General features: G+C 40.5%; 1 protein-coding gene across 1 annotated transcript in view; it reads left to right on the top strand.

Moving 5' to 3' along the window:
* The window catches only part of NSMAF (neutral sphingomyelinase activation associated factor), a 258,392-nt gene that overhangs the window by 201,600 nt on the left and 44,130 nt on the right, over positions 1-12,662 (top strand). The window contains exon 27 of the mRNA XM_053715888.1: positions 5,621-5,771. Coding sequence (XP_053571863.1) covers positions 5,621-5,771 — 151 coding nt within the window. The remainder of the gene's footprint in view (positions 1-5,620; positions 5,772-12,662) is intronic.

Below are 12,662 nucleotides of genomic sequence, written 5' to 3'. Positions count from 1 at the left end.
CCTAGAAACAGGCTTTCCACTGTTGCAATATGAGTGGGAAGGGCCTATTTAGTGCTTTTCTGTGCATTTAAAATACTGACAGAGACATTCAGCTTCCCTCTGCATGATACAGGACATCTCTGAAGGGCTCAAAAGGCTTCAAAGTCGTGTTTGAGGAGGGTAACAATCACAGTAGACTGTGGCAGTTGTTGTGACTGTGTTTAAAAAACGTTTTTGTCATTTATTATTCTGTTTTTGTTATTAAGGGTTTAATCATCCATTTGCAAGTGGGTGCAATGCTCTGCTGACTTGTTACATACACTGTAAAAATTTTGCTAATGTAACTGCCTTTTTTCACTGTTATTTCAAATTTTGTCAAAATTTGTTTCTCTTAAAGGCACAGTAACGTTTTTTATATTGCTTGTTAACTTGCTTTAAAGTGTTTTCCAAGCTTGCTAGTCTCATTGCTAGTCTGTACAAACATGTCTGAAACAGAGGATACTTGTTCATTATGTTTAAAAGCCATGGTGGAGCCCCATAGGAGAATGTGTACTAAATGTATTGATTTCACCTTAAACAGTAAAGATCAGTCTTTATCTATAAAAGAATTGTCACCAGAGGGGTCTGTCGAGGGGGAAGTTATGCCGACTAACTCTCCCCATGTGTCGGACCCTTCGCCTCCCGCTCAAGGGACGCACGCTAATATGGCGCCAAGTACATCAGGGACGCCCATAGCGATTACTTTGCAGGACATGGCTGCAATCATGAATAATACCCTGTCTGAGGTATTATCCAGATTGCCTGAATTGAGAGGCTAGCGCGATAGCTCTGGGGTTAGACGAGATATAGATCGCGTAGATGCTGTAAGAGCCATGTCTGATACTGCGTCACAATATGCAGAACCTGAGGACGGAGAGCTTCAGTCTGTGGGTGACGTCTCTGAATCGGGGAGACCTGATTCAGAGATTTCTAATTTTAAATTTAAGCTTGAGAACCTCCGTGTATTGCTTGGGGAGGTATTAGCTGCTCTGAATGACTGTGACACAATTGCAGTGCCAGAGAAATTGTGTAGGCTGGATAAATACTATGCAGTGCCGGTGAGTTTTTCCAATACCTAAAAGGCTTACAGAAATTATTAGTAAGGAGTGGGATAGGCCCGGTGTGCCCTTTTCCCCACCTCCTATATTTAGAAAAATGTTTCCAATAGATGCCACTACACAGGACTTATGGCAGACTGTCCCTAAGGTGGAAGGAGCAGTTTCTACTTTAGCAAAGCGTACCACTATCCCGGTTGAGGACAGTTGTGCTTTTTCAGATCCAATGGATAAAAAATTGGAGGGTTACCTTAAGAAAATGTTTATTCAACAAGGTTTTATTTTACAGCCCCTTGCATGCATTGCGCCTGTCACTGCTGCGGCGGAATTCTGGTTTGAGGCCCTGGAAGAGGCCATCCATACAGCTCCATTGACTGAAATTGTTGACAAGCTTAGAACTCTTAAGCTAGCTAACTCATTTGTTTCTGATGCCATTGTTCATTTGACTAAACTAACGGCTAAGTCTAAATTATTCAACATTCCTTTCAAGGGGCAGACCTTATTCGGGCCTGGTTTGAAAGAAATTATTGCTGACATTACTGGAGGTAAGGGTCATACCCTTCCTCAGGACAGGGCCAAATCAAAGGCCAAACAGTCTAATTTTCGTGCCTTTCGAAATTTCAAGGCAGGTGCAGCATCAACTTCCTCTGCTTCAAAACAAGAGGGAACTTTTGCTTAATCCAAGCAGGCCTGGAAACCTAACCAGTCCTGGAACAAGGGCAAGCAGGCCAGAAAGCCTGCTGCTGCCTCTAAGACAGCATGAAGGAGTGGCCCCTATCCGACAACGGATCTAGTAGGGGGCAGACTCTCTCTCTTCGCGCAGGCGTGGGCAAGAGATGTTCAGGATCCCTGGGCGTTGGAGATCATATCTCAGGGATATCTTCTAAACTTCAAAGCTTCTCCTCCACAAGGGAGATTTCACCTTTCAAGATTATCTGCAAACCAGATAAAGAAAGAGGCATTCCTAAGCTGCGTACAAGATCTCCTTGTAATGGGAGTGATCCATCCAGTTCCGCGGACGGAACAAGGACAGGGGTTTTATTCAAATCTGTTTGTGGTTCCCAAAAAAGAGGGAACCTTCAGACCAATTTTGGATTTAAAGATCCTAAACAAATTCCTCAGAGTTCCGTCATTCAAGATGGAAACTATTCGAACCATTTTACCCATGATCCAAGAGGGTCAGTACATGACCACAGTATGCCTACCTTCACATTCCGATTCACAAGAATCATCATCGGTTCCTGAGGTTTGCCTTTCTAGACAGGCATTACCAATTTGTAGCTCTTCCATTCGGGTTGGCTACAGCCCCAAGAATTTTTACAAAGGTTCTGGGCTCACTTCTGGCGGTCCTAAGACCGCGAGGCATAGCGGTGGCTCCTTACCTGGACGATATCCTGATACAGGCGTCAAGCTTTCAAATCTCATACAGAGATAGTGCTGGCATTCCTGAGGTCGCATGGGTGGAAAGTGAACGAAGAAAAGAGTTCTCTATCTCCTCTCACGAGGGTTTTCTTCCTAGGGACTCTAATAGATTCTGTAGAAATGAAAATTTACCTGACGGAGTCCAGGTTATCAAAACTTCTAAATGCTTGCCGTGTTCTTCACTCCATTCTGCGCCCCATGGTGGCTCAGTGCATAGAAGTAATCGGCTTAATGGTAGCGGCAATGGACATAGTGCCATCCGCGCGCCTGCATCTCAGACCGCTGCAATTATGCATGCTCAGTCAGTGGAATGGGGATTACACAGATTTGTCCCCTCTACTAAATCTGGATCAGGAAACCAGAGATTCTCTTCTCTGGTGGTTATCTCGGGCCCATCTGTCCAAGGGTATGACCTTTCACAGACCAGATTGGACAATTGTAACAACAGATGCCAGCCTTCTAGGTTGGGGTGCAGTCTGGAACTCCCTGAAGGCTCAGGGTTCATGGACTCAGGAGGAGAAACTCCTCCCAATAAATATTCTGGAGATAAGAGCAATATTCAATGCTGTTCTGGCTTGGCCTCAGCTAGCAACACTGAGGTTCTTCAGATTTCAGTCGGACAACATCACGACTGTGGCTTACATCAACCATCAAGGGGGAACCAGGAGTTCCCTAGCGATGTCAGAAGTCTCCAAGATAATTCGCTGGGCAGAGACTCACTCTTGCCACCTGTCAGCAATCCATATCCCAGGTGTAGAGAACTGGGAGGCGGATTTTCTAAGTTGTCAGACTTTTCATCCGGGGGAATGGGAACTCCATCCGGAGGTGTTTGCTCAATTGGTTCTCCGTTGGGGCAAACCAGAATTGGATCTCATGGCGTCTCGCCAGAACGCCAAGCTTCCTTGTTACGGATCCAGGTCCAGGGACCCAGAAGCGGCACTGATAGATGCTCTAGCAGCGCCTTGGTTCTTCAACCTGGCTTATGTGTTTCCACCGTTTCCTCTGCTCCCTCGTCTGATTGCCAAAATCAAACAGGAAAGAGCATCGGTGATATTGATAGCGCCTGCGTGGCCACGCAGGACCTGGTATGCAGACCTAGTGGACATGTCATCCTTTCCACCATGGACTCTGCCTCTGAGACAAGACCTTCTAATACAAAGTCCTTTCAATCATCCAAATCTACTTTCTCTGAGACTGACTGCATGGAGATTGAACGCTTGATCCTATCAAAGCGTGGCTTTTCCGAGTCAGTAATTGATACCTTAATACAGGCACGAAAGCCTGTCACCAGGACAATTTACCACAAGATATGGCGTAAATATCTTCATTGGTGTGAATCCAAGAATTACTCATGGAGTAGGGTTAGGATTCCTAGGATATTGTCTTTCCTCCAAGAGGGTTTGGACAAAGGATTATCAGCTAGTTCTTTAAAGATTGTCTTCTTTTACACAAGCGTCTGGCAGAAGTTCCAGACGTTCAGGCTTTAGTTAGAATTAAGCCTGTGTTTAAACCTGTTGCTCCTCCATGGAGCTTAAACTTGGTTCTTAAAGTTCTTCAAGGGGTTCCGTTTGAACCCCTTCATTCTATTGATATCAAACTTCTTTCATGGAAAGTTCTTTTTCTGATGGCTATTTCCTCGGCTCGAAGAGTCTCGGAGTTATCTGCCTTACATTGTGATTCTCCTTCTCTGATCTTTCATTCAGATAAAGTTGTTCTGCGTACAAAACCTGGGTTTTTACCTAAGGTGGTTTCTAACAAGAGTATCAATCAAGAGATTGTTGTTCCATCATTATGTCCTAATCCTTCTTCAAAGAAGGAACGTCTTTTGCATAATCTAGACGTAGTCCGTGCCTTGAAGTTTTACTTACAGGCTACTAAAGATTTTCGCCAAACATCTAACCTGTTTGTTGTTTACTCTGGACAGAGGAGAGGTCAGAAGGCCTCGGCAACCTCTCTTTCTTTTTGGCTTCGGAGTATAATCCGTTTAGCCTATGAGACTGCTGGACAGCAGCCTCCTGAAAGGATTACAGCTCATTCTACTAGAGCTGTGGCTTCCACCTGGGCCTTTAAAAATGAGGCCTCTGTTGAACAGATTTGCAAGGCTGCAACTTGGTCTTCCCTTCATACTTTTTCCAAATTTTACAAATTTGATACTTTTGCTTCTTCGGAGGCTGTTTTTGGGAGAAAGGTTCTACAGGCAGTGGTTCCTTCCCTTTAAGTTCCTGCCTTGTCCCTCCCATCATCCGTGTACTTTAGCTTTGGTATTGGTATCCCACAAGTAATGGATGATTCGTGGACTGGATACACTTAACAAGAGAAAACATAATTTATGCTTACCTGATAAATGTATTTCTCTTGTAGTGTATCCAGTCCACGGCCCGCCCTGTCCTTTTCAGGCAGGTCTAAATTTTAATTAAACTACAGTCACCACTGCACCCTATGGTTTCTCTTTTCTCGGCTTGTTTCGGTCGAATGACTGGATATGGCAGTGAGGGGAGGAGCTATATAGCAGCTCTGCTGTGGGTGATCCTCTTGCAACTTCCTGTTGGGAAGGAGAATATCCCACAAGTAATGGATGATCCGTGGACTGGATACACTACAAGAGAAATAAATTTATCAGGTAAGCATAAATTATGTTTTTATCAATAAATAGAACATATTCTGCTATGTGAAGAACATTGGAATGTGAAATATTCATATTTTCATGTTGGGTTAGCGCACTTGAAAATATGCAGTCAGGTTCACTCATGAGTAGGGTGTTTTAGGTTTTATTTTCCACTTTTATTGCTCCATTGAATTCTATGGGTAATACATTAACAAACTAGCAATATCCTAATTTCAACTTTTTGCTGGCATCGGGTAGCGTGCATACGAAAACCTTTTACTTTCAACTTGTAATACGATCACTACCCGACTTGTACAAAAACCTTATTTCTAGTGGAGTTAGCGTGGGAGCGTTAAATTTCGCTCCACTTGTAATCTGGCCCATAATGCATATCCTATAGAAACTAGACATTGGACGTGTTTTTTACTTTTGAGATTAAAGCTATGTACAAGTCCAAATTTAAAATGCTCTGATGCTGGTTATTCTGTCATTGTTTGATTCTGTCCTTTATCTTCCATAGGTAAACACAATTGCCTTGAATTCTGAGAGTTCTCTTTTGGCATCAGGGACTAAGGAAGGCTCTGTGGCTATTTGGGACATTACAACATCCACCATGTTGCATCAGCTTACTTGCCACTCTGGGACTGTTTACGACATGGCATTCAGTCCTGGTATATAAATCTATGTGTTTATTGTTCGTATCTTTTGACAGGTTTAGCTCTATAAATTATATTAAAAAGATAAATATCTAATGCACTTAGAATATTGTAAAGTAGGACTCTATTATGTTCTTCACCCTAGTCTATTGTAGATACTATAAATTAAAGGTTACATTTATAAGCCCTCTAGAAAGCCTCTGATGCCAGCAAGTTTGTACACAACAGTACAAAATATACTTATGCCTTATAAATAAAAGCTGTGCTTTTAAATAAATGACAAGCATTTGGCTTGGTCTGCCCAACCAAGGAGGGAGTACTTTCAGATTGTAATTTAATGTATGTGGATCCCTATCTCATGTGCAAGAATTCAGATCCAAACCCTTCCTTGTCGCTCGCACAGCCTTTAGGCCATTTTAAGAAAATACAAAGGCTAAAGATTATAAATGTTACTGCATTCTCTTCAGGAGGATTATGAATGTTGAAGCTCATGTTATGTACATACTCCTACTAAAAATGTATAAACCACCATGCAGGTTCATATGAAATCCATATTAATCTGTGCCATTCTGTTGGCAGGGATCATTTTATTCAGGGAACAGGTACAATACACTTATTGTACCTGTCCCATGAAAAAAATTATATTTTATTTTTAGTAGACAACTCAAAGTATTGATCTAGGCCCATTTTGTTATATTTCATGCCACCATTTCACTGCCAAATGCGATCAAATAAAAAAAATAGTTAGCTTTTTCACAAACTTTAGGTTTATCACTGAAATTATTTACAAACAGCTTGTGCAATTATGGCACAAATGGCTGTAAATGCTTCTCTGGGATCCCCTTTGTTCAGAAATAGCAGACATATATGGCTTTGGCATTGCTTTTTGGTAATTAGAAGTCCGCTAAATGCCGCTGCACACCACACACCTGACCCATCCCACCCCCCTGATCACTCCCTGACCCCTCTCAAACAGCTCTCTTCCCTCCCCCACATCTTAAGTACTGGCCAAAAGTCTGCCAGTATAATTTTTTTTTATTTAAAAAAAAAATAATAATAATAATTTATATATTTTCTGCAGTGTAGGATCCCTCCTTACCACCCAACCTCCCTGAGCTCCTCTCCCCACAAACAGGTATCTAACCCTCCCCCCTCTACCTATTAGCCTCCATCTTAGGTACTGGCAGCTGTCTGCCAGTACCCAGTTTGCTCTAAATTTGTGTCTAAAATTAACACTTTTTCTTTTACAAAGATATGACGAGTCCACGGATTTCATCCTTGTGGGATATTAACCTCCTGCTAACAGGAAGTGGCAAAGAGCACCACAGCAGAGCTGTATATATAGCCCCTCCCGTTCCCCTCCACCCTCAGTCATTCTCTTTGCCTGTGTTATACTAGGAAGACATGGTAAAGTGAGGTGTTAGTTTTAGTTTCTTCAATCAAGAAGTTTTTTATTTTAAATGGTACCGGTGCATACTATTTTCCACAGGGGGATATGGAAGAAGATTTCTGCCCTGAGGTTTGATGATCTTAGCATTTGTAACTAAGATCCACGCTGGTTCCCACAAGACTTCTGAAGGTAACCATGAGACATCTTCAGTGTGGAGACCGGTTTCATGCTACAAACAGCATTAAGGTATGTGCAGCCTTTTTTTCTGAGGAGACTTGGTGTATCAGACCTGGCTGGCATTATTTCCCTGTATGGGAATGGGGTAAGCAGTAAAACCTATTTTAATAAGAGGGGTGTTACTGGAGTCCCTATTTTATATTTATCATTAGTTGATATTTAGGCATTATGTGACATGGGAGACAATATAAAAAACAATGTTTTATGTTTTTTATTTTTGGCACTTAAAACTTATTGGCTTTATGCTTGATCGTTATATTGTGTGTGTATTTTTACTTTAGTGCAAAACTGCATTTCTATGCGGATCTAGTGGACATGTCCTCTCTGCCACTGTGGAAACTTCCGTTGAGACAGGACCTTCTCATTCAAGGTCCTTTCCAAAATCCAAATCTAATTTCTCTGCAACTGACTGCATGGAGATTGAACGCTTGATTTTATCGAAGCGAGGAGTCTCTGGTTCAGTTATCAATACTTTGATACAGGCTAGAAAGCCTGTCACTAGAAAAATCTATCATAAGATATGGCGTAAATATCTTTTTGGTGTGAATCCAAGGGTTACTCATGGAGTAAAGTTAGGATTCCTAGGATTTTGTCTTTTCTCCAAGAAGGATTGGAGAAAGGGTTATCAGCAAGTTCCTTAAAGGGACAAATTTCAGCTTTGTCAGTTCTGTTTCACAAACATTTGGCAAATGTATCAGATGGTCAGTCTTTTTGTCAGGCTCTATCTAGAATTAAGCCTGTATTTAGACCTATTACTCCTCCCTGGAGTTTGAATTTAGTTCTTCGAGTTTTGCAAGGGGTTTTGTTTGAACCTATGCATTCCATAGATATTAAACTATTATCTTGGAAAGTTCTGTTTTTGGTTGCTATTTCTTCTGCTCGAAGAGTTTCTGAGCTTTAAGCATTACAATGTGATTCGCCTTATCTCTTATTTCATTCTGATAAGGTGGTTTTTACGTACCAAACCTGGGTTCCTTCCTAAGGTTGTTTCGAATAAGAATATTAATCAGGAAATAGTTGTTCCTTCCTTGTGTCCTAATCCTTCTTCTAAGAAGGAGCGTCTGTTACATAACTTGGACGTGGTCCGTGCCTTAATGTTTTACTTACAGGCAACTAAGTATTTCCGTCAATCATCTTCATTATTCATTGTTTATTCTGGAAAGCGTAGGGGTCAGAAAGCTACGGCTTCCTCTCTTTCTTTTTGGCTAAGAAGTATCATCCACCTGGCATATGAGACTGCTGGACAGCAGCCTCCTGAAATAATTACGGGTCATTTTTCTAGGGCTGTGGTTTCCACATACGGTTTTTAAAACGATGCATCTGTGGAACAGATTTGTAAGGCTGCGACTTGGTTGTCCCTTCACACTTTTTCCAAATTTTCCAAATTTGATACTTTTGATTCTTCTGGGGCTATCTTTGGGAGAAAGGTTCTTCAAGCAGTGGTGCCTTCCGTTTAGGTTCCTGTCTTGTCCCACCCTTTCATCCTTGTCCTATTGCTTTGGTATTGGTTTCCCACAAGTAAGGATGAAATCCGTGGACTCGTCATATCTTTGTAAAAGAAAAATAAATTTATGCTTATCTGATAAATTACTTTCTTTTACAATATGACGAGTCCACGGCAAACCCTGTTCTTTTTAAGACAGTTTTTCTTTATATTTCTTTCATGTAATTAGCAAGAGTCCATGAGCTAGTGACGTATGGGATATACATTCCTACCAGGAGGGGCAAAGTTTCCCAAACCTTAAAATGCCTATAAATACACCCCTCACCGCACCCACAATTCAGTTTTACAAACTTTGCCTCCGATGGAGGTGGTGAAGTAAGTTTGTGCTAGATTCTACGTTGATATGCGCTCCGCAGCAAGTTGGAGCCCGGTTTTCCTCTCAGCGTGCAGTGAATGTCAGAGGGATGTGAGGAGAGTATTGCCTATTTGAATGCAGTGATCTCCTTCTACGGGGTCTATTTCATAGGTTCTCTGTTATCGGTCGTAGAGATTCATCTCTTACCTCCCTTTTCAGATCGACGATATACTCTTATATATACCATTACCTCTGCTGATTCTCGTTTCAGTACTGGTTTGGCTTTCTACAAACATGTAGATGAGTGTCCTGGGGTAAGTAAATCTTATTTTCTGTGACACTCTAAGCTATGGTTGGGCACTTTGTTTATAAAGTTCTAAATATATGTATTCAAACATTTATTTGCCTTGACTCAGAATGTTCAACTTTCCTTATTTTTCAGACAGTCAGTTTCATATTTGGGATAATGCATTTGAATTAATAATTTTTTTCTTACCTTAAAAAAATTTGACTCTTTTTTTCCCTGTGGGCTGTTAGGCTCGCGGGGGCTGATAATGCTTCATTTAATTGCGTCATTTTTTGGCGCTGACTTTTTTGGCGCAAAAACTCTTTTCCGTTTCCGGCGTCATACGTGTCACCGGAAGTTGCGTAATTTTTTTGACGTTATTTTGCGCCAAAAATGTCGGCGTTCCGGTTGTGGCGTCATTTTTGGCGCCAAAAGCATTTTAGGCGCCAAATAATGTGGGCGTCTGATTTGGCGCTAAAAAATATAGGCGTCGCTTTTGTCTCCACATTATTTTAGTCTCATTTTTTCATTGCTTCTGGTTGCTAGAAGCTTGTTCTTTGGCATTTTTTCCCATTCCTGAAACTGTCATTTAAGGAATTTGATCAATTTTGCTTTATATGTTGTTTTTTTGTCTTACATATTGCAAGATGTCTCACGTTGCATCTGAGTCAGAAGATACTACAGGAAAATCGCTGTCTAGTGCTGGAGCTACCAAGCTAAGTGTATCTGCTATAGTTTTTGGTATCTGTTTCTTCAGCTGTTGTTTGTATTGCATGTCATGACAAACTTATTAATGCAGATAAAATTTCCTTTAGTACTGTTACATTACCTGTTGCTGTTCCGTCAACATCTAATTTTCAGAGTGTTCCTGATAAACATAAGAGATTTTATTTTTTTAAATCCATTAAGAAGGCTATGTCTGTTATTTCTCCTTCTAGTTTACATAAAAGTCTTTTAAAACTTCTCTTTTTCAGATGAATTTTTTAAATGAACATCATCATTCTGATACTGATAAATCTTTGTATTTGTTCAAGATGGAATTTATTCGTTCTTTATTTAAAGAAGTATTAATTGCATTAGAAATAGAGGATTCTGGTCCTCTTGATACTAAATCTAAACGTTTAAATAAGGTTTTTAAATCTCCTGTAGTTATTCCAGAAGTGTATAATCTACCTGATGCTATTTCTGAAGTAATTTCCAGGGAATGGAATAATTTGGGTAATTCTTTTACTCCTTCTAAACGTTTAAGCAATTATATCCTGTGCCATCTGACAGATTAGAGTTTTTTTGGGACAAAATCCCTAAGGTTATGGGGCTGTCTCTACTCCTGCTAAATGTACTACTGTTCCTACGGCAGATAGTACTTTATTTAAGGAAAATTGAATCCTTTCTAAGAAAAGCTTACTTATGTTCAGGTAATCTTCTTAGACCTGCTATATTTTTAGCGGATGTTGCTGCAGCTTCAACTTTTTGGTTAGAAGCTTTAGCGCAACAAGTAACAGATCATAATTTTATAGCATTATTATTATTCTATAACATGCTAATAATTTTATTGGTGATACCATCTTTTGATATCATTAGAGTTGATGTCAGGTATATGTCTCTAGCTATTTTAGCTAGAAAAGCTTTATGGATTAAACTTGGAATGCTGATATGTCTTCTAAGTCAACTTTGCTTTCCCTTTCTTTCCAGGGTATTAAATTATTATCTCAATTGTTTCTGGAAGGAAGGGAACTTTTTTACCAAAAGATAAAAAATCTAAGGTAAATTTAGGTCTAATAATCTTTTTCGTTCCTTTCCTCACAACAAGGAACAAAAGCCTGATCCTTCATCCTCAGGAGCGGTATCAGTTTGGAAACTATTTCCAGTTTGGAATATATCCAAGCCTTATAGAAATCTATAGCCAGCTCCTAAGTACCCATGAAGGTGCGGCCCTTATTCCAGCTCAGCTGGTATGGGGCAGATTACGTTTTCTTCAAAGAAATTTGAATCAATTCCGTTCTCAATCTCTGGTTTCAGAACATTGTTTCAGAAAGGTACAGAATTGGCTTCAAGTTAAGGCCTCCTGCTAAGAGATTTTTTTCTTTCCCGTGTCCCAGTTAACACAGCAAAGGCTCAGCATTTCTGAAATGTGTTTCAGATCTAGAGTTGTTTGGAGTAATTATGCCAGTTCCAGTTCTGGAACAGGGGCTGGGGTTTTATTTTATCTCTTCATTGTACCAAAGAAGGTCAATTCCTTCAGACCAGTTCTGGATCTATCAATATTGAATCGTTATGTAAGAATACCAACATTCAAGATGGTTACTGTAGGACTATCCTGCTTTTTGTTTAGCAAGGGCATTATATGTCTACAATAGATTTACAGGATGTGTATCTGCATATTCCGATTCATCCAGATCACTTTTAGTGTCTGAGATTCTCTTTTTAGACAAGCATTACCAGTTTTTTGGCTCTACCGTTTGGCCTAGCCTCAGTTCCAAGAATTTTTTTCAAAGGTTCTCGGTGCCCTTCTTTCTGTAATCAGAGAACAGGGTTTTGGTATTTCCTTATTTGGACGATATCTTGGTATTTGCTCAGTCTTCTCATTTTCGAAGAATCTCATACGAATCGACTTGTGTTGTTTCTTCAAGTTCATGGTTGGAGGTTCAATTTACCAATCAATTCATTGATTCCTCAGACAAGGGTAACCTTTTTAGGTTTCTAGATAGATTCAGTGTCTATGACTCTGTCCTTGTCAGACAAGAGAAGTTTTAACATTGATATCAGCTTGTCAAAACCTTCAGTCACAATCATTCCCTTTGGTAGCCTTATGCATGGAAATTTTAGGTCTTAGGACTGCCGCATCAGATGCGATCTCCTTTGCTCGTTTTCACATGCGACCTCTTCAGCTCTGTATGCTGAACCAATGGTGCAGGGATTACTCAAAGATATCTTAATTAATATCTTTAAACCGGTTATACGACACTCTCTGACATGGTGGACAGATCACCATCGTTTAGTTCAGGGGGCTTCTTGTTCTTCCGACCTGGACTATAATCTCAACAGATGCAAGTCTTACAGGTTGGGGAGCTGTGTGGGGGTATCTGACGGCACAAGGGGTTTGGGAATCTCAGGAGGTGAGATTTCCGATCAATATTTTGGAACTCCGTGCAATTTTCAGAGCTTTTCAGTCTTGGCCTCTTCTGAAGAGAGAG

The sequence above is a fragment of the Bombina bombina genome, chromosome 5 (genome assembly GCF_027579735.1).
Source record: "Bombina bombina isolate aBomBom1 chromosome 5, aBomBom1.pri, whole genome shotgun sequence".
Lineage (NCBI taxonomy): Eukaryota > Metazoa > Chordata > Amphibia > Anura > Bombinatoridae > Bombina > Bombina bombina.
This window is presented reverse-complemented; position numbering and strand designations above follow the sequence as displayed.